Here is a 22,519-nt window from a genome sequence, read left to right as displayed (position 1 = left end):
GACACTCTCCCCGCACCTCCACATGTTCACCAACCTGGAAGCTCTCCGACCCCCATACTACTGGGATGTTATGGAGGCTTCCTTACATAAGCATGATGGACCATTAACTCCACTTCCAGCCCCTCTCTCCTCTCTGGAAGATGGGGGGCTGGGGTTGAAAATTGCAAGCTTCTAATCATGGCTGGTCTTCCTGATGACCATCCCCATCCAAAAGCCTCCCCGGAGTTGCCTCATTAGAACAAAAGATGGTCCTGGTACTCTTATCACTTAGGAATTTACAAGGGTTTCAATAGCTCTGTGCCAGGAACAGGGCAGAAACCAATATGTCTAGTCCCCTAAGGGGACTAGAACAGAAATATTCTTAGGGTCCAATTCCACTCGTATAAAGCTCACTACAGGCCAGGTTGGCTTGTGCACTGTGGCCAGGTGGCAGACACCAGCAGGTGGGGTCCTTCGCGGGTGGGGTCCAGCAGCAGCTACATGCTGCGCTCCCCATTTGTGCCCTTCCTGCATGTGTGATATGCTGACTAGTTTACCGGGAATCAAAGCGCCCCAGCCTCTCACATCCTTTGTGAAGCTGCTTCCGTCATCGTCACCCTCACAGCCTTGGCCCTTGTTGTTTCCCACCCTCTCGGGCCCTCCAAGGCCCTGTTCTCAGAGAAGAGTCTCTGGCCCATCCAGGGCACCCCTTCTCGCCACAATATTCCCTTCTTACATTATGTTTCTGTCAGAAATGATCTCGTTGACCTGTTTGTTTCGATGTTTGCTGCTTGGCTCCCCTACTCCCTCTTCATGTCCCCTAGCCTAGAAGCCACAGGCGTGGGTGTCACAGGGACCTGCATGGGGATGGGCAATATCAGCCTCCCAAGATCAGGATGGCCTGGAGAAGGGCTAAGAGTAGGGGCGTTGGGACCCAACTCTGCCATTTGCCAGCTGTGTGGTCGTGTGCAAGTCACTCACCCTCTCCGTGCCCCACCAAGCTCAACTGTGAAAAAAGAGTCCTCTTTGTGCCCCCTCTCAGGATGGAAAGTTTTAGGAAAAGTGCTCATGAGGGCTTGGAATAGGAGGTGTTATTCTGGAGGCCCATTTCTGAGGCCCTGTCACCCCTGCCTGCCTACTCTTGGTGACTGGTTCAGCTGGGGGTGGCAGCGCCAGGCTCCCTTTCTTGGACCATCAGACTCTGTGCTGCCCCCTGCCTCTTGGGCCCATCTACAGGAGCCTAGGTCAGGAGAGGTGCTGGTGGGGTGTAGCCCACTTTCCACCCCTGAACCCTCCCAACCCTCTCTAGAGGCCCAAGGCCCATACTCCTTGGGGTTCCTGCCACCAAGAGCCCTCAATGACCCCACTTGTCCCTTGAGCCCCACTGGCAGGTTCAGCAGTGCTGCCAGGGAAGGGGCCAGTGAGCCTTCTGAGGCCAGAGGAGAGAGGTACAAGCCTTGCTTCCCTATTCCACCCCCAGTCAGCAGCAGCCCACCTCCAAAGGACCTCTAGGAACATTCTGGAATGGTAATTTCCCACTTACCACTCTGCAATGCTTTATATTCCACACAGGTAACAGGGTAAAGCCCTAAGACCCGGAAGGGCATCGGTTGATGGGGGGATGGAAGATGGAGTTGCTAGCAAAGGGCCTGAGGTTTTGCAGCGGGTGGGGCCGCTTTAAGAGGAAAGATCAGCCTGGGCCAAGAGATGAAGTGCACAGTGGCCTTCAGCTTGGGAAAAGGAGGCCCGTGCAGGACGGATTGCAGGTCAGCATTCTCTGGCCAGCATCTGACCTGATCAGGATGGCATCCCTCACAAAGCTGGAGGCTCCTCAAATGCCATCTATTTGTGTCCTGGACCCTGACCACTGGCAGGAGACATGTGACCACAGGGATGGGGTATTTTTGGCAGTGGGGGTGGGGCCTGCGTGGTGAGCCCAGCACCATGCTGCTCTGGGACAAGCAGCTCGGACGCCCAGCTCTGTTGCCCTGGCTGGCCACAGGGTCCCAGGTACGACACTGTTAGTCCCTCATTCCTACCCTAAGAAGTCCCAAAGTCAGACAGAGGGACTTCCCCAAGGGCCAGTGAGGCGGGCAAATTTCAGGGGTCAGGAAGGCACAGTGCTCTGGTCTCAAGGCATCTTCATCTCAGCACTGGCCTGGCCAGAGTGACCTCTCACTCCCTGGGTGTGGTGGTAGCTGACCAAAGGCCAAAGAGCTCTTCCCATAGGAGGCCAAGACACTGCTTTCAAGCAGTTAGGGTCACCTCTGTTCACTGAGATGAGGCAGAAGCAGGGGGCTCTGCCAGCCGGGCAGGCCTGGGTGAGGGGCAGAGACCTTGAGGATGGCCCTAGTGGTCCACCGGGAGTTAGGAGGCTCATTTCTGCTCTGTGACCTCCTGCCTAGGCAGGGGGCAGAGCCAGGCACTCCCTGCTGACCCCTGAGTGGGCTCTAGCCAGCACAAGTGTGACCTTGGTGATCTCAGTGGAAGCCCAGAAGCCTGTCCCAGCCAAGGCTGGTGGAAGGTCATCACCAAAGGCTGGTCACCTGCTGGACGCTGCGGCCCCTCCTCCATGGCCTGCTGCCACCTGAGGCGTGCTGGGACAGACCAGGGCTGACCATCACCCAGTGAGTGACCCTTGAAATGGGCTTTGCTGTATAAAGTTTACCTTGGTGCCTGCAATTCTGGAGGAAGGTTGGAGAAGGCGGAGCTGACCCAGTGGAACAGAAAAGGCTCAAAGATGTGAAGAAAACCACTCTGGGGACAAAATTTCAAACAGGAGGAACCCCTATTTTTTAGTGTACGTCATTAATCTAAGCCATATTTGATTCTAGGAATGTAACAATGTATCATTACAAGGTTATTATTTGGGGTCAGTTTGGAAATAGGGAAAGTGGGAGTTACAGGTTTTCTAACTTGGAGGAGGGGTCGGTTCTGACAGACACTCAGCTTCCTTCAGGTTTCCCCGTTTTGCTTTCTTTCAGGAAGCAGATGGAGTGCCGGCCCCCGAGCCAAGGAGGTGGGGGGCACCCCAACAACTGTATGCTGGCCGGTGCCCAGGACCTGGGTCCACGAAGACCCCGCCTGGCCTCAAGCTCTGCTGCTGAAGTCCTCTGCTGACCTGAAATGGAAAACTTCCAGTACAGCATCCAGTTGAGTGACCAGGACTGGGCTGAGTTTTCGGCCGCAACGGAGGAGTGTGGCCTCCTGCAGGCCAGCCTGGCCTCTGGGGATGAGCTCTTGTCCGGTGACATTGACCAAGGGGACAGCAGTGGCAGCAGTCCTCCTGCGCCTCCACCCCTTCTCGAGGGGCAGCCAGCTTCCAGGGGGAGGGGCTGCCCTGGCTTCAAGGAGGAGGACAAGGCAGCTACCCGGTCGCTGGTCAGCAGGTCTTGGCGTGAGCCTGTCTTGGCCCTGGGGGCTGATCAGCAGACACCTAGCACGTCCGCACGGTCAGAAGCTTTGCTGTCCCTCAGATCTGACGCTGCCCCCCTAGGCCAGAGCTTGTCCCTTCTAGGGCCAGTGTCTTCCAGAGACAAGATGCAGAGGCTTCTGCAGGGGCCAGCCCCCCAGGGCCCTGTCCCTAGTCCACCTGGTGAGCCTCCCCAGAGCTCTGAGTCTCCTGGCTGCAGCACAGCTCCCCAGAAGCCCCCTGGAACCCCGCCACGCAGCCCTAGCCGAAAGAAGAGGCATGCTGCTGGAGCCAAGGGGGGTGGGTGCTTGAGTACCCCAGGCTCTGCTCCCACCCAGCAGGGTTCCCTGCTGCTTGTTGAGGTCAGGCCCAAGGAGGGCCTTGGCCTGGCTGGGTCCAGGGGGAAGGGTCTCTCAGCTGGGACAGCAGAGCAGACAGCAGGAACCGGGCAGGATGAACTGTGTCCAGAGTCTGCAGGAGCCCCTGCACAGGTAACCAGGCAAGGAACAGACCCGGATCTGTCTACTATGTCCGAGGAAGGTACAAACCTACTCAGCATGACCCCCGGAGCTGAGCTACACACTGTGTCCACACCTGCCCAGGAGACTCATCCAGATATCTCAATGGCTAAGTCAGATGCAGCTCTGTCTACACCTGCCTCCAAGCTTCAACCTGACACACCTCTGTTTACACCTGCCTCCAAGTCTAGGCTGGACACGGACCTGCCTATGGTAGGCCCAGTGGTTAAGCAGGAGGTGGATTTATCTACACTTGTTCCACCTCACCTTGTTTCCAAGGCCCAATCTGACGTGGATGTGTCAACACCTGCTCCCATTCCCCAGGCGGGGCCTGACGTGGTGAAGGTGGAGGTTGCCCCAACGGCCAAGCCATGTTTGAGCCCTGTTGTGTCTCCAGGAGGACACCGAGAGAAGCCCAGAGAGGAGCCTTCAGCAGGTGCCGCTGGACATCCTTCAGGGGATCCCCCACTAGGCCCTGTCCAAGCACCCAAGAAGAAGAAAGTGCGATTTTCCATGGCTGTGCCCAGCCCTGAGGAGCCAGGTTCAGGAGAGACCTCAGGCCCACCCTCACCAGCCACAGCCCGGCCCTCAGCCCCCAGGACAGCAGTGGGGGGCCGAGGGGGGCCTGGAGGCTGGGACGCCATGGCAGTTGGGCCCCGGTCTCCCCAGCCTCGGATCCTCAAACACGTGCCTCCCCCTTCCCCCTCTGCTTCAGTGGGGCACAGGCCCGGGAGCAGCTTTGCAGTGACCCTCCCAGAGGCCTATGAGTTCTTTTTTTGTGACACTATTGAGGAGGAAGATGAAGATGCTGAGGAGGTGGCAGAAGCTGACCAGGCTCTGGCCGAAGTACAGTGGCCAGACATGTGTGAATTCTTCTTCCAGGACCGTCGAGCCCAGAGGTCTGGGCACTGGGGGGGCCACTCTGTGGCCCAACCCCCACAGGCTGACCCTGTGCCAACCCTTCCACCTGGAGACCCTGTGCCCATCTCCATCCCCGAGGCCTATGAACACTTCCTTGGGGAGGACTCATCGGGGGGCATGCTGGAGCTGGCTGCCCTTCTCCAGCTACAGGCCACAGAGCCCCCCGGCTTGGTCCCCTGGGGCATGGGGCATGGTACCCCACCAGAGCCTACCCCAGACACAGCAGAGCAGTGCAGTTGGGCAGTCAGGCAAGCAGGTGCGTGTCGCGTGGGCCCCATGGGCTGTCCAGGTCCTGGGAACATACTGTCCAGGGAGTTCAGCCAGGAGGACTGCTGGGGAGGGGCAGGCTAGGACCCCGAGCCATGAGCCGGTGGGGGGGCTGCTTAGGGATGACCTGGGAAGGACGGACTAGCTCCTGGCCGTCGCAGGACATAGTCCAGGTGGGGCAGACTAGGCTAGACACCACAGCCACTCAGGGATTTGTCTGCACTGACCATCATTCTGTATCCAGGCCCAGATGACAGCAGTGCCCTGCCCCCCCGCCTCTAGCATGGTAGACACTGGGACAGCTCCCACTCCGGCCTTGCCCAGGTCAGGCACGCAACAGACTTCATCTCACATTCCCCTTGGAAGATATTTTACAAACCAGGGAATGGTACCCAGAGGCAACTGGCTCAAGTCAGCTTGACTCAACTACGCCACACACTACCCTGGGTCTTGGGACAGAGGTGTCATCGGGAAGATGTGAGTCACAGCATATCTGGGACAGATGAGTCTGAGTGGAGCTGCCAGAGCACAGAGCATGCTTCTCTCTCCTAGGGGAGCCCCGAGATCCTCTCACCTCATTTACCTTCGGCCAGGATGACATGTGCCTGGTGTTTGTGGCCTTTGCCACCTGGGCTATGAGAACATCAGACCTGCATACCCCAGATGCCTGGAAAACAGGTTTGGGGGCCCTGGGGGAGGAGCGGGCTGGTACCCAGGAGGACCAGTGGTGTCCAGTCTCACCTGCTGGGCCAGCAGGGATGAGGGGTGCATGGGGAAGCAAAGACTTCGCCCGTGACCTTGCTCCTCTCATTGCTGACCCACTCCTTGCCCTGCTGGCCTCCCCCTGCCCTTTGAGGACCAGGCCATGTGGGTAGAAGGTGGTGAACAGGCCGGGATGGAGCCGGCACTCAGGAGGCTCTGTGCTTCTCTTGCAGTGTTGTTGGCCAGCATCGGTACCATCTCTGCCATCCACTGCTTCCGCCGGCAGGCGGGGCAGGGACGCCCCAGCCGCAGCCGCAGCCGCAGCCGCAGCCGCAGCCGCAGCCGCAGCCGCAGCCGCAGCCCCAGCTCTTAGAACCCAGGCTTGGTCCAGGAAGACACAGGACAAAGAAATGGCCACAGGTGCTGAGGACGAGGTGCTGCCCTCAGGTCTGGCCCTTTGACCCCTGTGTTCTATGGTGTCTAGGAAGGAGCCAGTGTTCTTGGTCCTGCTCCTTGGATTCCACCCAAAGGTCTAACCACTGGCTAAGGCCAAGACTGTGCTTCACACCTGGGAGGAGGGAGATTCTGGAAGGTGGCTGGGTAGATGCTGAGCAAGGAGCTGGTTAGTAAGGTGGCCAGATCAGCTAATAAAAACATAGGGTGCCAGTGAAACTTGAATTTCAGACATGCAGTATTTGAGATGTACTTATACTAAATTCTGTGTGGTTTATCTGAAATCAAATTTAACTGGGTGTCCTATATTTTATTGGGTTATCTAGTTACAGGGGAGAGGCAGGATAAGGCTCTGGAACCTAGAAGGTGTCAGAGCAGCAGGAAAGCCCCAGCTGGAAATCTGGGCAGGGGGCAAGAGTGAGGAGACTAGATGGCCTTCAGGCTGGAGGGGGGTGTCCCGGGAACTCTCTGCCTTGTTGACAAGTGGGCTGGGGTAGTGAAAGCCTCTGAGGCCTCTGTGACCCTTAAGCCCCAAGGGCCTCCTTGGCTCCTGCCTCAGTGAGCAGGTGCCTGCAGGGTGGGGGTCTGTAGGGCAGAAGCTGGAGCCCCTCCTCTGGGGAACCCTGGACGAGGTGCAGAGGTGGAATATGGTGGTGGCACATAAAGGGACTGGACATTTGGGATTGTCCCAAGGCTTTGAGGAGCCAGAGATGGGGCAGGAAGGTGGGTGGGAAGCTGGTGGTGGCAGAGCAGTGGAGGCCACCAGGCTCGGTGCCAGGTGGGCATGGGCACGGAGTCCCCAGGATGGGGGACTCCTGACTGCGGAGTGGAAAATGCATGGACACACAGCACAAATAAAATCTTCTCTTTCTTTCTTGCTTAGTCTCCTGTCAGTTTCTCCTGACCAGCTGCAGCCTACTGACATTTGCCCAGAACACCCTTCTATCTCTGCTTGTGACGTCTCAGACTTTGCTGACTTCCCTATCCTCGTGCTCTCTGATCTCACGTGCTCTGACCCTCACTAACCTGACTTTCTCAGTCCTCTGACCTTCCCACCTGCACCGTTCTCCCACCGCCAGGTAAAGCCTGCATCGAGTGGCCTCCCTCATTCCTTCCCTGGAGGAAAGGATGAAATTTGGCCCCTCTATGAGGCCTGCTTTGATCTGGGGTGTAGCCATGTTGTCAGGCCATCTTCAGTATCAGGCTCTCCTCCTGGCCCCTCCAGAGCCCAGGGAAACTCAGAGTTCTGGAGAACCCTTCACCCTGCTGGGATCAGACACTGACTCAGCACTGGATGGGGTTCAAGCATTGGATGCCGGTCGGCCTGTGGCCCCACAAAGAAAGACCCAGGCTCTGCTGCAAACCCCCACTCCAGGGTCCGTGCTGGCAGGTGGTCCTGAGAACCGGTCACCCAGAGGCCATCAGATCCACTGGATGAGCCCCCCCCCCAGCCTCAGGTCCTCCTCGGGGCCACCGCTTGTGGGAGGGAGATGAAGCCTTGTCCCAGATGTTGCCAGAGCTCTTGGGGGGATGGCCACCTGGTGGGAGGACAAAGATACATGTGCCTTCAGGAAGCAATACACAGAGCTCCCCTCAGAAAGAGGCAAGGGCCCTCACTCACCTGAGGGAGGTGGCAGGGGCTCAGGTGAGACTTTCCTCGCTGGGGAGACCTGGGGACCCCAACCACAAGTCTGAGACTTGAGCCCTGGGGGAGGAGGCTTGGAGACCAGCCCACCAAGCCGCCAGATCCTAGCCCTACCTTTTCCTCCTGGTTGTGGATCTTCCCTTCCTGCCTCTACCTGCCCCACCCCTCCCCAGCACTGCTTCCTGTCTTTGGTCTCAGCTCGCCCTATCTTCCTGTTTCCAACTCTCCTGCTCCCCCAGGGTCCCAGAGCCCCCACACTACCTCCACCTCTCCACAGAACCCTTTACCTGGCAGGGGTGGGGGCTGCTACTCACATGCTGAGGGGAGTCTGGGGGTGGTGGCCCCCGGCCCTTGATGGAGCCTCGGTGCCGCTGAGAGGCTCTGGGCTGCAGGGCTCCCTTCTTGGAGAGCAAGTGGGGACCGGAGAGTCCAGAGCTGGGGTCAGAGACAGGCACAGACACAGGGACCGAGGGGAAGGGGCTCGAGGACTCAGGTCCAAGTGAGCTCTGCATTGCGCTGAGGAACTGCCAGGAAAGGGATGGGGACCTGAGGCCCTGGACCAGAACCTCCTTGGAGCTGAGGGATCCCTGCCCCCAGAACCCCTTGGCCACTCATCATGACCTGAGCACACCTCAGGCTGTGGACACATCTAGCCCTTTCTGTCACCCACAGGGAACTGACCTCATCCAGGCCCTGGACGTCTGTGATCTTGTGGTAGGAGGTAGCAGGTGGTGTGTAGGGATCAGCATAGAGTGGGGAGTGTGGGGTCTTCAGAGGGTGGTCTGGGGCCTCAGGGTTGTCCTCTAGGCTCTGCCTGCTCAGCTGCAGGCGAGGAGCAGAAGAGACAGGTTTCCTGGAGCTGGAGGTGGCCTGAGTTCTCCCTTCTCTGTGCACGAAGGCCTCTAGGTGGCTCCAGGACAACCTGGGCCTGAGAGATGGAGGCCAGGGAGGTGGAGGGTGGGAGGGAGAACTGGGTCAGTGTCCTGGGCCCACCTTGGTCAGGTCCAAGTACAACGAGGTGGCCAGGCTGGGCCCCTCACCCCGGGCCTTACTCCTGGGTGACCGGCTGATGCTGCTCCATCTCAGTTCTGCCCTCCGCCTGCTGACGCTGGTGCAGCCCGGGTTGGCCTGGTCCTGGGGGGACCAAAGACCTTTCAGAAGGTTCCCAAGGGCCCTCACCCACTCAGTCCTCTGAGGCTGCACACAGTTCCCTCCAGGTCCTGCCTGGGATGGAGTGCCATGGGGACCCAGGCAGGTTGTCCTCATGACCTCCTGCCCTTTCCTTCTGTTTGTCCCTCCCCAGCCCCTGATACTCACAGGTACAGCCTGGGCAGGGCAGCGGGTGGTGGATGGCACTGAGGACTCAGGGACAGAGGGGCTGGTGTGGGTGGAGGGGGAGTCCCCGCTGGTTTGTCCATCTGAGGAGAGTGAGCCTCGGCCACCACCCATGACCTGGACAGCAGGGGGCAGGGAGCAAGGAGGTGAGACAGAGAGCAGGGCCCCTCCCCCTAACCACCCATGCCCTAGACCTACCCTTCTGCCCAGACGTGAGATGTGGGGGCAGCATCTCCCCCTGTTGACCCCTCACCTGTGTGGACACCCGTGGGCCTGCGAAGCTCTCAGGGCCAGCCAGAGGGGCGGCTCCATCCCTGGGCGAGATAGTCTGCAGACACAGTAACCAGCGGCTGTAGTCCTCGTAGCTCGCACACACCACGCGGATAGTGTTGATGAAGCGGCCTAGCACACAGACACCGTGAGGGGGGCCTGGCAAGCAGAAAGCCCCCTGCAAGGCCCCACTGAAGAGCTGGGGCACCCACCAGGCTCATGCCCTCCCCCCCAGGCCAGGCCTCTGCCCACCTTCGATCAGGAAAGAACGGATCTGCTTCTCCTTCTCCTCCAGGTTGATGCGGATGGCGCTGAGTGGGAGCTCCCCCTGTGGGGGCAGTGAGGGAAGATGGGGCCTGAGTCTGGGGGCAAAACCCTGTGCCTCTGCCTGGGCCCATACTTCTGTCTCACCCTCCAGAGTTGGGCTGGGCCTCCAGATGGCAGGCAGAGGGCAAGACAGGGGGCAAGACAGGGCTGAGGCTGACATCCCTGAGGGGGGCCGGCGCTCCCTGTCTGTCCTGAGGGATCTCTTTACCCCTGGGCTCTGGGTGGGGCCTTCATCAGCCAATGGCAGGCACAGATGGATGCCTCTGGGGACCGGTCCACTGGGTCACCTACTAAGACTGGGGGTAGGTTGGGACGGAATTATGCGGAAGACTCCTGCATTTTTCTCAGCGACTGAGGGCCATGATCACCCCCAGAGTAGAAAGTTACTGTGATGCACACAACAGACACACTCCAGCCCCAGAGGACGCTCCTACACACGCATACACACACACACACACATGCCCCTCAGGCGCCAGGAAAATGTCCACTCAGAGGTATAGGCCCAGCACAAGAGTGTCTCCCAGGAGTGGTTCTGCCCCCATGCCACCTGCCCCAGGTGATGGTCCTGCTGAGGGTGGAGGACCCTCTAGGATGATAAGGGATATTTATGCAGGGACCCCTCCTTGGCCACATCACAGCTGAGACCAGACTGACCAGGGCAGCAGGCCGGGTGGGTGGGGCCAGCACACTCTGTCTCAACAGGCCCTGAAATACAGGTTCCTCCTGAGCCGCTGCCCTCTCCCACCCCCACACACAGGGCGTTTCCCGGGCGGGTCCACAGTGGGGAGGGACCCACCTTAAAGCAAAGCCCATCTGCTTCTTCGGAGAAGATAGCCAGGGATGTTGGGTACAGGACCAGGAGCCGGTCCCATTGCTCCTGTGAGGGGGTCAAAGGGCAGAGTGGGGGCTCGACTAGTGTGTGTGAGGGCCTGGCCCCCACTTGCCTCCTGAACCCCTCCCTCATCTCCTCACCGCCTCTCTCCTCACCCCTTGTGCCCCCATCTCCTCATCCCTCCCCCATCTCGGCGCCTTCCCTCATCTCTTCCCACCTACCCTGTGCCTCCATGTCCTCAACCCTGTGCCCCTATGTTCTCACCCCCCCTTCCCTATCTCCTCACCCCTCCTCCGTGTCCTCACCCCTCCATCTCCCCCCACCCACCCTGTGCCCCCATGTCCTCACTCCCATGGCCCCATCTCCTCTCACCCCTGGGTACCGCCTCCCCCCGCCCCACGCACCTGTGAGGGCAGATGCTGCAGCTTGACCCTCGAGGCACAGACGGCACTGCCCACCATTTGATGCCCTAATGACTTCCGTAGCTGGGTCAGCCTGCGCTGCAGAGTCCAGGGCAGCTCGTCCTCAGGGGGGCCCTGGTGAAGGGGGGTCAGGGGCAGCGGAGGGTGTTGGCACAGGGGCACGGGAAGGGGGTGTGGGGGTTCCCAGGACTGACCTGCGGGGCTGCTGAGTGGTAGTGCTGCAGCCCTCCCACGAGGGCTATCTGCTTTTCCAGGTGGTACAGCCAGAGGCCCAGCTCAGCCTGGCTGGGGCAGAGCACATGAAGGGGAGCAGGCAGCGGGCCTGGGGGTAGAGGGGTGGAGTGGGCTGGGCCTCAGCCCACAGGAAAGGCCCCACCCAAGGGTTCCATGGGCACCCCGGGGCCCGGGACAGGAGGACCCTGTGGCACCATCTGGGACCATCGGCCACTAACAGGGCCGCATTCACAGCTCTGGAGGTCTCCTGCCCACCGTCCTGCACCCCAGCTTGGCAAGAGCTCATGTGCCCACTGGAGGAAAAGCCAGGGTCCCTCCAGGGTTCTGAAGCTCAGCCCGAGGCCAAGGCCGCTGAGCAGCCCCAGCTGAGGCTCCTCCTGGGGGCCAGGTCCACTCATGCGCCCCACACACCTGTGATCTGGAAGGCATGCTCTCTGGACCCCTCAAGCGGGCAGACACTCAGCTCCATCAGTGGTAACAGCCCCTGCCAGAGCACATGGGGGAAGGGGAGGGCTGGGGGACCCCTAGTGAGACATGGATACCCACCTCCCAAGAGGCTGCTCTCTCCCTCTACCCCTAGACTCCTCCCTTTGCCCATTTCCCTTCACCTGGAAGGTGAGTCCTTTGGAACCATGGGCCTGGAAGTAGAGGTAGGAGGGGAACAGCTCCAGATAGCAGTTGCTGATGTCCTGGGGGAGAGCAGGGCTGCTGGTCTGAGGGGCTGGGGGCCAGGCCCCAGGCTGGTACCCACACACCCCCCGACTCGGCCCAGCCTGGCCCCACCTGGCTATGCTGGAATCGTAGCTGGACCTTGGCATAGTGTACAACCTTGCCCAGATTCCTCACAGGCACCCTCCGCCGCCCCTTCTTGAACACACTCAGGAACGGCTGCTCTAGGTTTTCTCGCTGGCTCTCCAGGCCCCGGATGTCCTGTGGGGAGCAGAGCTCAGGGAGGGGGGCGTCTGACCTGGGGTCAGCTGCCCCACCCATACACACACCCACAGTTACATAATACAAAGGTTAGGAACATACCCACACCATCACTCATAGGTACAGAACCCCAATATGCACTCACAGCCTCTTAATGTGGAAATGGTGGCAGCATACACATGTGAGCTGTCATAACATTACATAATCTAGTGTAGAGGTGGCGAAGTCTGAACTCGATGGACATTCGACCCGTATTTTTGATATCTCCTGTGCACCTGCATTTTGATTATTCAGCCTCCCAAGACTTGTTGGTCAGAGGGGTTTTTGGGTGTCTGAGGGAGATGATGCTCAAAGCTCTCCCATGCCTCTAGTGTTGGCTGTGTTTAATACCTGGTTCCACAGGGTGGGGGGGGGTGTTTCCATGTTAATATTCCCACCATGGCCCATTTCAAGCTACCAGCACATCAGTTAATGGGGAACTGGAAAGAGATGCATCACATCAGCCCTTGAGAGCGCATGTTGACTGTGTCAGCACACGGCAGCAGGCCCCTTAACCTCACCCACAGAGAAGGCTGAGGTCCTGGCAATGGCCCCAGGGGTCCTCTTTGATCTGCCCCCCGCCCAGTCCTCTTTGCCCACATCAGGCACAGGCTGCCTTGGGGCCTCTATACTCATTCCCTCTGCCCACACCACTCAGTCCCATTCTCTTCTCACCATCAGGACATGGCTCGGATGTCACCTTCTCTGTGAGGTCCTGTCCGGATAACCTAACATTGTAGCCTTCCCTGACCCCTCTGCACACCTTTCTTCCTTTATTTTTCTCAACACTAGCCACTTCTGGCTTATCATATCTTTCACCTGTCTTATCACCTGGTTCTGTCACGGAGATGGGAACACCAAGAGAACAAGGTCTTTGTCTGTTTTGCCCACTGCTGTATCCCCAGAAGTAGGCCAGGCTTGAGATGTGCTGGGGGTTCGATGCTTGTCAGCTGAGGGGAGGGAGTGTTGGGACCCACAAACACTTAGCCAATCTTGCCACACAGAGAATCCTCTCTAATCAGGGCCTTGATCATCAGATTGGAAGTCAGATAGGGATGGGTACTGACCTGACATCCTGGCTAGAAGGGCTGAGGTCTAGGGGCTCAGGGGTGAGTTGGGGAGGGGCCATGCTCCACTTGGGTGCTGGCAGGGGCTGCCTTGAGGGCTGCTGAGCCCTGGCCAAGCTAAGCTGCCCCTTGGGCAAGCCCAGGAATGTGAGGCTTCCCTGCCTCTGGGTGGGGCCTCCTGTACCCACACCCAGTGTGGGGAACAACTTGGGGATGGGACCCATGAAAAATAGGCCATGAACAGGAAGGGCCATGTAGCTGTTCCTGTGGCCCAGGCTCAGCCTTAGGGCCTAGGGAGGAGTCAGCTCAGAGCCTTGGCAGGGCTGGGTCATTTGTAGGTGCAGAACCCACCATAGGGCAGGGCCTAAGAAGTGGCTCCTCCCCTGGCGCCCCTCCCCTCCCAGGTTCAACAGGCCTGCTCCCCTCTCCTGCTACTATGTCTTGGCAAGTGAGGACCACCGGGGCCACCGCATCTCACGCGATTCCACCAGGGTCACATGATGTGTCCCGGGCTTGGACAGAGTTGAGGTCTGAGATACAGTCACATGGAGGGATTCTATCGCAGCCCAGCCAGACCCTGGACAGAAGTGCCCTGTCCACCTCTCTGGGGCAGCATGGTTTCTCAAACCAGCACTTGCCTGCAGGGAGCCCTGGGACCTCAGAGGGCAGGAAAGGGGACAGGCCTGGGCTTCCCAGCCTGATGGGAACTAGTTGGAAAGGTGGGCTCTGGAAGCCACCACCAGTTGCTCGGTCTCAAAGGAACAGTGTGAGAAGAGTGCAGGGTGGGATCCCTGACCCAGAGTGACAAATGTTCCTCCTTCTCTGGCCTGGGGTAAGATATTGGGGTATCATTTCCCTCACATTCTGGGGCTTTTGCAGATAGCAGAGCCTCCCACCATACCCAGTGCTATCCAGGTTAGGGAAAAGGGCTGGGTGTCTCTCCCCTCTCAGCTAACCCTTAGCCCCTCAGGAGCTGGGCAGGGTGAGAGGGGCCGGTATTCAGCTCAGAGGTAGCCTAGCATGTGGGAGACACATCCTTGCTGTGTGGCCTTGGTAGGGGGGAATCAGAGCAGGCTGCTGTGGAATGAGGCAGTGGTGGATGCTGAGACACCCCCTGGGAGAACCTGAGGCCTGGGCTGGCTCACTGTTCACCTGAAGCCCCTTACTCTCTCAGAGCGATGGCAGCCACAGCAACACACATATATGTGCTTGGTCCACCTCGATTGTGCCTGGGCATGCTGTCCCGCACCCAAGTCCAGGGCGGGGGCAGGCAGACACCCCAGGTATGGCTCTGAGTGGGTAGCCTGGCCATGGTGCCCCCTCTGGTGTAGCAGAGACTCCTGGAGGCCCCGCCTGTGGCCCGCCTCTGCCGGGTGCTCCCTCACCCCACTGACTCAGTGTCTCTCAGTTTCGCTCTCCGCTCAGACTTTCGGCCAGATGAGCTCCCCAGGGCGGGGCAGTGTCTACTTCCTCACTTCGTGCTGGATCTGACTCCCACCCAGGCTGACAGGGGAAGACCCTGAGCTGCGTGAAGATAGGACAGGTACACACAGTCACACAGAGACCACCGCCACCGCACCGCTGTGAGCTGGGACACGCCCACCCGCCTGCTCACCGTCCCAGGGATGTAGTAGAAGATCTTGTCAGCAGTGGCGTCCAGGTCAGGACCGGCCTCGGAGCCAAACAGGCCAGCCAGCTTCCTTGCACCATCCTCTCTGGGGATAAGGGAAGGGGGGAGCTCACAGCCTGGCCCCCGAGGCAGACTGAGGGACACCCCTGTGACCTAGGGACCAAGGCTGGGTTCCCCACCCCCCCTCACCTATTTCCCTTCAGCGAAGGCTTTCTGGAGAAGGACGCCCGGAGCCTCCTAGGGGCCTGAGGGACGCAGTGGCTGTTCCCCATGGGCGGCGGTGGCGGCGGGCCCAAGTTGAGCAGGTCGACAGGTCTGGGTCCCTCTGTACTGAGCCTCCTGTCCCGCCTCCCAGGCAGAGCTCTGGGAAGTCTTGCCCTACACCTAAGGGCCGGACGAGGGTGGAGCCTTTCTGGGAGGGCCCCGCCCCTCACCTGGCCCAAGCCTTTCAGTTCTCTGACCTGGGTCCCCCACACATGCAGGCCAGTCTGGAGTCGCTGGGGGGTGGGGGGGTGGGGGGGGGGAGGAGGAGTCTTCTCCCCTGGTCCAGCCAAGAAAACCCATCTCAGCCTCCAATCTGTATGGGAGGAGCCTCAAAGGCCAGGTTTGTGAGTACTTGGCCTGCCCGCACTCAGGCTGGGGTTGCCTGGGGTTGCCTGGGGTTGCCTAGGGCTGGAGCTCTGTGAGCCTAGGGCTCCCTCCCCCCAATACCACCCCTCCCCATGGAGAGCACACATCCTGTTTCCACCTCAATGCCACGGTCTGAGTCACCACTGACTGCAAGGGGGTGTGTGCTTGCTTTCAGCTGCTAAAACAGGAGTTTATGACTTTGGGGAAGGGGAAGCCAGGACCCTCCCCCAACTTCTCCTGCTTCAGCCCAAACCTCACCCCAGGCCAAAGTCCAAGAAGGAGGACACAAACCTCCTGGGTGCACCCGGGACCATCATGGTGAGGTAGGGGTAGTACTGTGCACTCCCCTCTCTCCAGAGCCTGGGATGAGATGGGACCACGAGGGCCTCTCAGGACCAGGCTGACAGTGAACCACACTCCTGGTTGGGTGCTCATCCACGACATCACATCCCTGACCCACCTGGACGTGATGATGCTGCCTCAAAGCCCCCAGATGCCAAAGCAGAGCCTCAGCCCAGCTGCACAGCTGTCCCCAGGCCCTCCTGGTCACCCCAGATAAGACCCTAATGGGTGGAGATGTACACTCAGCCTCAAGCCCACAGAGCCCAAGAAACATGTTTATTGTTCAAGTTGGCTCATATTGCTATGTGGGGTCTGTGGCACGCTTGTGCTCAGCTCAGTGCAGGATCCAGAAGAGACACCATGCCCAGGAGAAGGAAGCTTGCTTCATGCCCTTCTTGGGAGCGTGCCTGGCTGGGCAAGGTAGGGGTGGTGTGCAAAGCCCAGGCTGGAAGGGTCTGCACCTGCTCAGAAAACCCTCACCCCACTAACCCTGGCCTGCTGCTCAGTACCTGCCCCCTCAGTCCCTCCAGGTCTACAGGTCTGAGTTCGCCTCTGACCCATGCGCAATGCAAGCGTCCACCCCCATCGCTCCTTGGTGCCCCCAGTGGGGCAGGAGGACACCTGGGAAGGCAGCTTGGTCCCAGAGACACAGGACACTTCAAGGGGAAACGTGTAAACTAGTTAGTGCTGCGCTGCTCATCGTTCAATAAATAATAAATAAACAAACCGGTAAGTAAATAAATGGCACACACATAAACAGACACTGAGAAATGAACACAGAAACGGACGGCCTCGACGCAGAGACAAGGACAGACAGGGCAGGACTTCCCTGGTGGGGGCCGAGCACCCTGCCCCCGACACGTGAGGCGCTGGGGCCGCCCTGTGGGGCTTAAGGCATGTGGGAGGCCGCGGGGCCGGGCCTCTGTGCAGTCCGCGCCGCGGGTCAGAGGCTGGTGGACGACACGGACAGCGTGGGTGAGGAGGGAGGCGGGAAGTTGAGCAGCTCGAGCACTGCCACGCCCACACTGCTGCGCCGCGTGAACATGCAGGACGCGGCCACCCACTTGTTGGTCCTCGGGTTGTACTTCTCGATGGAGTTGAGGCTGGAGCTGCCGTCGTTGCCCCCCACGGCATACAGCCAGCCGTCCATGGCCACCAAGTCATGCGTGCTCCTGGGAGTGGGGAGGGGAGGGGGGCGGTGAGCCGTGGGGGCGGGGCTCCAAGAGCCTCCGGGGGCGGGGCCTCCGGGGGCGGGGCCACGGGCGGGGCCTCCGGGGGCGGGGCCCTGGGGCTGGCTGGCGTGCGTACTGATGAGAGGCGTGGACACACGACGCTGGCTGGAGGCCTTAAGACAGATCTGTGTCTGGGGTGGGTGATGGTGACACGGGGCCTCGCCGGGCCTGTGGGGGAGGGGCCGGCGCACCTTCGGATGTTCATGGGTGCCACACTCTCCCAGGCCCCGGCCTTAGGGCTGTATCTCTCCACAGAGTTGAGGCAGCTGGTGCCATCATTGCCGCCGGCCACGTAGAGGGCTCCCTCCAGCACCGCCACCCCTGCTGAGCTTCGTCGGCTCAACATGGAGGCCACGGGGGTCCATGCGTTTACCTGCGGTTGAAGGGACCAGCTGGGGGCAGACCCATCACCAGCCTCCCTCCTTCTCTACAGTGCAAGAACCCTACTCCAGGATCGGGTATCTGTGGGATGGGGTGGGACCTAGAGGGCTGATCATCTGGGTGATGTGGGTGACCAGAGCAATGACCTCAAGTAGCTCTTGGAAGGGAAATTCATGTGATTGGGGTGTGTTTCATACCTGGGGCTCATACTTCTCCACAGTCGCCAGGTGTGATGAACTGTCGTAACCACCCACGGCATACAGGTTCCCATCTGCAGACAGTCAACGTGCCCGTGGTGTGCCTGCTATGTGTGGGGTCTCCGGGGGGGGGGGGCGGGTAGGGGTGCGGGTGGGGTGGACACTACATAGAGCAGGCCCTGTTACCCACCGAGCATGGCCACACGCACGTATCGCCTCCGGGTGCTCATGGCGGCGATGGAGGTCCATGTTCCCGTCAGAGGGTCGTAACGCTCAGCACTGTGGACACCAGGCCTGCCGCTGACCTTGAGCAGTGGCAGAAAGGCTGCCCTGGTCCCACGGCCGGCCCTCCCCCATGGAATGATTAAAATCCCATCCTGGCCAGTCACAGAGACTGACCCCAGAATCCCAGTGGAGCAAGTAGCAGGCCCTCTGGAGGGGGACATGGGCCCCTAGCTGGTGGCCTGCATGATCCTGGGCAAGTGTCCATGTGGTGCCCAGCCCCGGGGCTGGTGGGAAGGACTTGAGAGGGAAAGAAGGGGCAGCTGGGTTGGTGCAGGTGCAGAGGCCCAGGGTGCCCGGTGACTTGAGTCAGCTTGGGTCCCTCTTTGCTCCCTTCAGGCACGATCTCTGCAGTCCGGGTGCAGCCACTCCTGCAGCCGAACCAACCCCGAGAGGCCACCCGGCCCTGACCCGGCCACTACCTGTTGAGGCAGGAGGCCCCATCGTAGCCACCAGCTGCATACAGGAGTCCATGCAGGGCAGCCACGCCCAGGCAGCTGCGCCTCGTGCCCATGGACAGCTCGGGCTGCCAGGTGTTGGTCACAGGGTCGTACGACTCTACGGTGGCCAGGTCTGAAGTCCCATCGTAACTAGGGGAGGGGTCCGCTGCCGGTCAGGACTGGCCCAGTGGCACATGCTAAGCCCCGACCCCAAACCAGCCTCCGCACTTACCCACCCACAGCATACAGCCGGTTCCCAACTGCCGCCACGCCCACCCGGGCCCGGCGCGTGGACATGGAGGCCACCACATGCCAGCGGTCAGTGCGTGTGTCATATGCTTCACAGTCCCCGTGGATGGCGAACAGGCTCCCACCACCTAGGAAAGGGGAGGTGACGGGGCAGGACAAGGGACCAGGGAGGCAATGGCAGGGGGTCTCTAGCGCAGCTCAAGGTCAAGAGTATGGAGGCTCCAAGGTGGGTGAGGATGGGGATTGCTGAGTGGGTCATACCACATGGGGTCCTCCACAGGTGGACAGAAGAGCAGGTGCGGGGCGGGTACAGGATGTGACCAGCACAGTGTGAGACAGGCTTGTGCTGGGCTCACAGATAGAAAGCACAGGCCAGGAATGGGAGGGGAGAGGGAGGGTATGTGGGGGAGGGGCCCAGACATGAGGAGACATGACAGGTGAACATACCCACAGCGAAGAGCACAGGGCCAGCGCCCTCACAGCGCCGAGGCCGTGTACGGCTGGTGCCCAGAACACCCCTCTGCTCAGGCAGCAGGTGGAATTTGAGGGCCTCAATAAGCAGGTCCTTGCAGTCAGGATGGTGCCTCACCAGGCTCTCAGCATCCACGTGGCCCAGCAGGAAGTCCCGGCTCAGCAGGGGCAGGCGCACACACTTCATCAGCTGGGGTGGAGGGGTGCCACAGTCAGGCGGCAGGCCCCAGTGAAGAGATCCCCCTCAGACACGCTGGACCCTTCTTGAAACATGTGTCTGCATCACTCCTGTGAGGGGGTTTCTGGACATGGCAGAGCCCAAGTGCACCCAGGCCCTCAGCCACTGTATATCCTGGACATGGCAGAGCCCAAGTGCAGCACCCAGGCCCTCAGCCACCTTGCATCCCCTCCTAAGCACAGAGGGCCCCCTAGGCACTGGCCTCACCCTTGGGACGTGCTGCCTCCGAGCATCCACGTCATGTTTGACCCAGCTCAGGACGGCACGGTAGACATCCTCCTCTGAAGGCACGTTCAGGCTGTCGCTAGAGACCAGTTCCAGCACCTGGGGGTGGGGACCCTCGGACCTGAGATCTAGGGAGGATCTTGGGGGCCCATGGAGCCCTGAAGGTGCCCAGGAGGGAGAGTCCAATGGGGAGCCCAGTGTTCCTATGAGAAGGGGCCAAGCAGGGTCAGGAACCACAGATTTGGTGCCTGGGGGCCTAGGCCCAGAACAATCCTAGGGATGTAGAACCAGGGCCTGGAGGTTGTAGGCAGGGATGTGGTCAGGACAGGATGGGATCAAAAGTCAAAAGTTGAAGGTTTGGGTGGGTCAGAAAAAGGGGGTGAGTGGGGGTAGGGTGGGGAGAGGGCAGGGGATGGGTAGTGAGGCAGGAATGTGGGTCAGAGGCTGGACATGAGGGTTGGGGGCCAAAGGACCAGGTCTTAAGGGCCAAGATGAAGGGAGCCAGGAGTCCAAGGGCTGGGTCTGGGGTCCAGGGTCCAGGGACTGGGTCAGAGTCAAGGCCGTGCCCCAGCTGGCATGTTACCTGCTTTAGTGGCAACAGCATGAACTCCTCAGTCTTGGCCACATCCACGAAGTGCTGCAGCACGTACCTGTGGGCTGCCTTGAGCAGGTCACTGCATGAATGCGTGTCAGCAAAGCCCCGGATGCCCAGACAGTTGGAGGGGTCGAGCTGACTCAGCAGGAACTTGCAGCAGGCGTCACGGACGCCATTCAGCTGCAGGAGGCTGGCAGCTGGGAGCAGAGTCTGTGGGGTGAGATGAGACAGAGAGAGCCAGGGGAGCAGGGACAGGGAACCGGGACATGAGGAACCGAGGGAGAGGCGCAAGGAAACACGGGGAGCTGAGGCACAGGGGCCCAGTAGAGGCGTGCGACGCGAGATGAGGCGGCCTCACCTGCACGTTGCCTTCGCCCACCACAATCTCAGCCGTGTACGCAAACTGCACCAGCTGGTCCAGGGCCTGAGGGTCAATGTCATGCAGTGTCACGTGCGTCTGGCGGCTCTCACTCATCTCATCTGTGGGGACAGCAGGTCAGGCCGGTCCCTGCCCTGGGAGATCTGTGGAGCCCCCCGAGTGCCCAGACTGGATGTGGTGGTACTTGCTTGTGAACATGGCGTGGAAGTAGGGGCTGCAGGAGGCCAGCACCACCTTGTGTGCTCGGATCTCCTTGGCCGCCACGTGCAGGACGATGTCACACAGGAGGCCACGCTGCCGCATGCGGCTCATGGCCACGAAGGCGTCGTGGTAGTGCCGTTTGGAGTTGTGGGACACAGTGTGGCCCTCACGGCTCAGCAGCTGCATTGCACCCTCCATTGGGGCCGTGGGCCGGGCTTGCCGAGGACGTGCGCGCTCTGCCTCCGGGCTGCAGGTGGGCAGTGCCAGGTCAGGTGCACTCTGCAGGGAGCTGCTCACCCACCCCTGAAACCGTAGGCAAGGCCAGGGCACCTAGGAGGCCACCCTTCTCCCTGACAGCTCATACCTGGCTTCCTTCAAGGACCAAACCCCTCCTCCCCGCTAACTCTTCTCCCTCACATACAGGGAGCCTCCTCGGAGTGCAGCAAAACTGCTCCACACTTGCTCCTAGCATGAGGTCCAGTCACACACCTGATGCCATGGTTGAACCTACACAGCTTCCTCTGCCAGGACCCCTCCTGGCACCATACTCCCCTCTGCCCAAGGGTCCCCATAGAATAGGATTTCTCTGCCTGTAACTCTCCTAAGAACCAGGTTCCCTTTGCCCTCGTTGGGACCAGGAGCTCCTCTGTCACTGGCCACCCTTCCCATTCCCCATCAGAGTCCAGTGTCCTCAGCACCGGCTGGGCACACAGGATGTGCATGAAGTGCAACTGGCTAATGCTTCATGACAGCTCTGAAAAAGACCCCTATGCCCACCAGCAGGTCTAACCTCACTTGACCCTCGGGAGCAGCTCAACACCCCCCCCCCCTTGCCCCCCATCCTGCAGACAAGTCGCCTAAGTCTAAGCGCAGCCGGAATTCAAGGGCGGCGGGAGAGGACAGAGCCTCCAGGAAGCAGCCACCTCTGAACGCCCTGTCCCACGTCGCTGTGTGCGCGATAAACAGAGGGGCAGTTGTACCCTCCACCGGCGGGCCGAGCCTGCGGGGCGCCGAGGCCGCCTCCTCCGGGCAGCCAGCCAGGGTCGGCGCACGCCCCTCCTTGTCTCCTTCCCGGACCCACTCAGCCCCCGGTCCGGCTTACGGTCCCCAGCCCCTCGGCCCACTTACGCCGGTGGCTGCGGCGGCGGTGGCGGCGGCGGCGCCTCCGGCCCGGGCCCCGGGCTGCCGTGCTCCGGGCTTTGCGTCCTGCCAGCCGGGCGCTCGCTGCGCGGCTGCATGGGCTCGGCTATCGGACCCGCCGCGACCCGCGGAGAACACACAGGCGAACGGACGTACTGACTTGCTGGAGGGCTGCTAGGCGGTGGCGGCCCGCTCAGCGTCCCTCGCTCCCGCCGCCCGCCCGCAGCCGCTGTTTCTCGGCGCCGCCCGCCCCGCCTCCCGCGCTCCCCGCGTCTTCGGGGACTGAACACAGCACTCCAATCCTCCCAGCCAATGTCCGGGCGCCCCGCCCGCTTTCTCCTCCAGGAAGCCCCCGGGGCCCCCCCGCCGCCTACCTCGGAGAAGCCTCCCGGACCATCCATCCCCGCCAATTCATTTAAGAAGCCCCGCCCCCGTAAGCACCCTGGGCCCGCAGCTGGGAAGGCCCTGCTGCCCCTGGGGCCTGAGGCAGCCCGGTACCACATCCTGCCTCGCCCCCTTTATGACCCCAGACAG

At 60.7% G+C, this 22,519-nt stretch overlaps 3 protein-coding genes across 3 annotated transcripts; 1 reads left to right on the top strand and 2 right to left on the bottom strand.

Annotated features, from left to right (window-relative positions):
• The first annotated feature begins 3,105 nt into the window (after positions 1–3,105).
• Positions 3,106–7,277, top strand: PERM1 (PPARGC1 and ESRR induced regulator, muscle 1). The gene is made up of 4 exons (XM_044913800.1): positions 3,106–5,086; positions 5,650–5,775; positions 6,033–6,125; positions 7,219–7,277. Exons 1-4 carry the CDS (start codon positions 3,106–3,108, stop codon positions 7,275–7,277), a joined length of 2,259 nt encoding a protein of 752 aa, XP_044769735.1.
• PLEKHN1 (pleckstrin homology domain containing N1) lies at positions 4,135–15,405 on the bottom strand. Its single transcript, XM_044914364.1, is given in 17 exon segments — positions 4,135–7,700; positions 7,702–7,790; positions 7,874–7,922; positions 8,212–8,421; positions 8,579–8,719; positions 8,891–9,031; positions 9,215–9,349; positions 9,498–9,634; positions 9,755–9,830; positions 10,626–10,706; positions 11,066–11,197; positions 11,278–11,405; positions 11,729–11,801; positions 11,926–12,006; positions 12,101–12,247; positions 14,969–15,068; positions 15,173–15,405. Coding segments are annotated over 17 exon segments (1,830 nt in total). The 5' UTR covers positions 15,256–15,405; the 3' UTR covers positions 4,135–7,673.
• A 772-nt stretch (positions 15,406–16,177) lies between these two features.
• KLHL17 (kelch like family member 17) lies at positions 16,178–22,201 on the bottom strand. Its single transcript, XM_021683961.1, has 12 exons — positions 21,974–22,201; positions 20,833–21,092; positions 20,624–20,745; positions 20,254–20,475; positions 19,653–19,769; positions 19,184–19,397; positions 18,720–18,864; positions 18,470–18,637; positions 17,956–18,044; positions 17,766–17,839; positions 17,379–17,560; positions 16,178–17,127 (listed from the first exon to the last, which is right to left on the bottom strand). The coding sequence occupies exons 1-12, from the start codon at positions 22,081–22,083 to the stop codon at positions 16,899–16,901; spliced, it is 1,932 nt and encodes a 643-aa protein (XP_021539636.1). The 5' UTR covers positions 22,084–22,201; the 3' UTR covers positions 16,178–16,898.
• Between the last annotated feature and the right edge of the window lie 318 nt (positions 22,202–22,519).

This window comes from Neomonachus schauinslandi, chromosome 4, assembly GCF_002201575.2.
Source record: "Neomonachus schauinslandi chromosome 4, ASM220157v2, whole genome shotgun sequence".
Classification (NCBI taxonomy): domain Eukaryota; kingdom Metazoa; phylum Chordata; class Mammalia; order Carnivora; family Phocidae; genus Neomonachus; species Neomonachus schauinslandi.
Note: the sequence above shows the minus strand (reverse complement) of the source record. Positions and strands in the feature narration are given on the sequence as shown.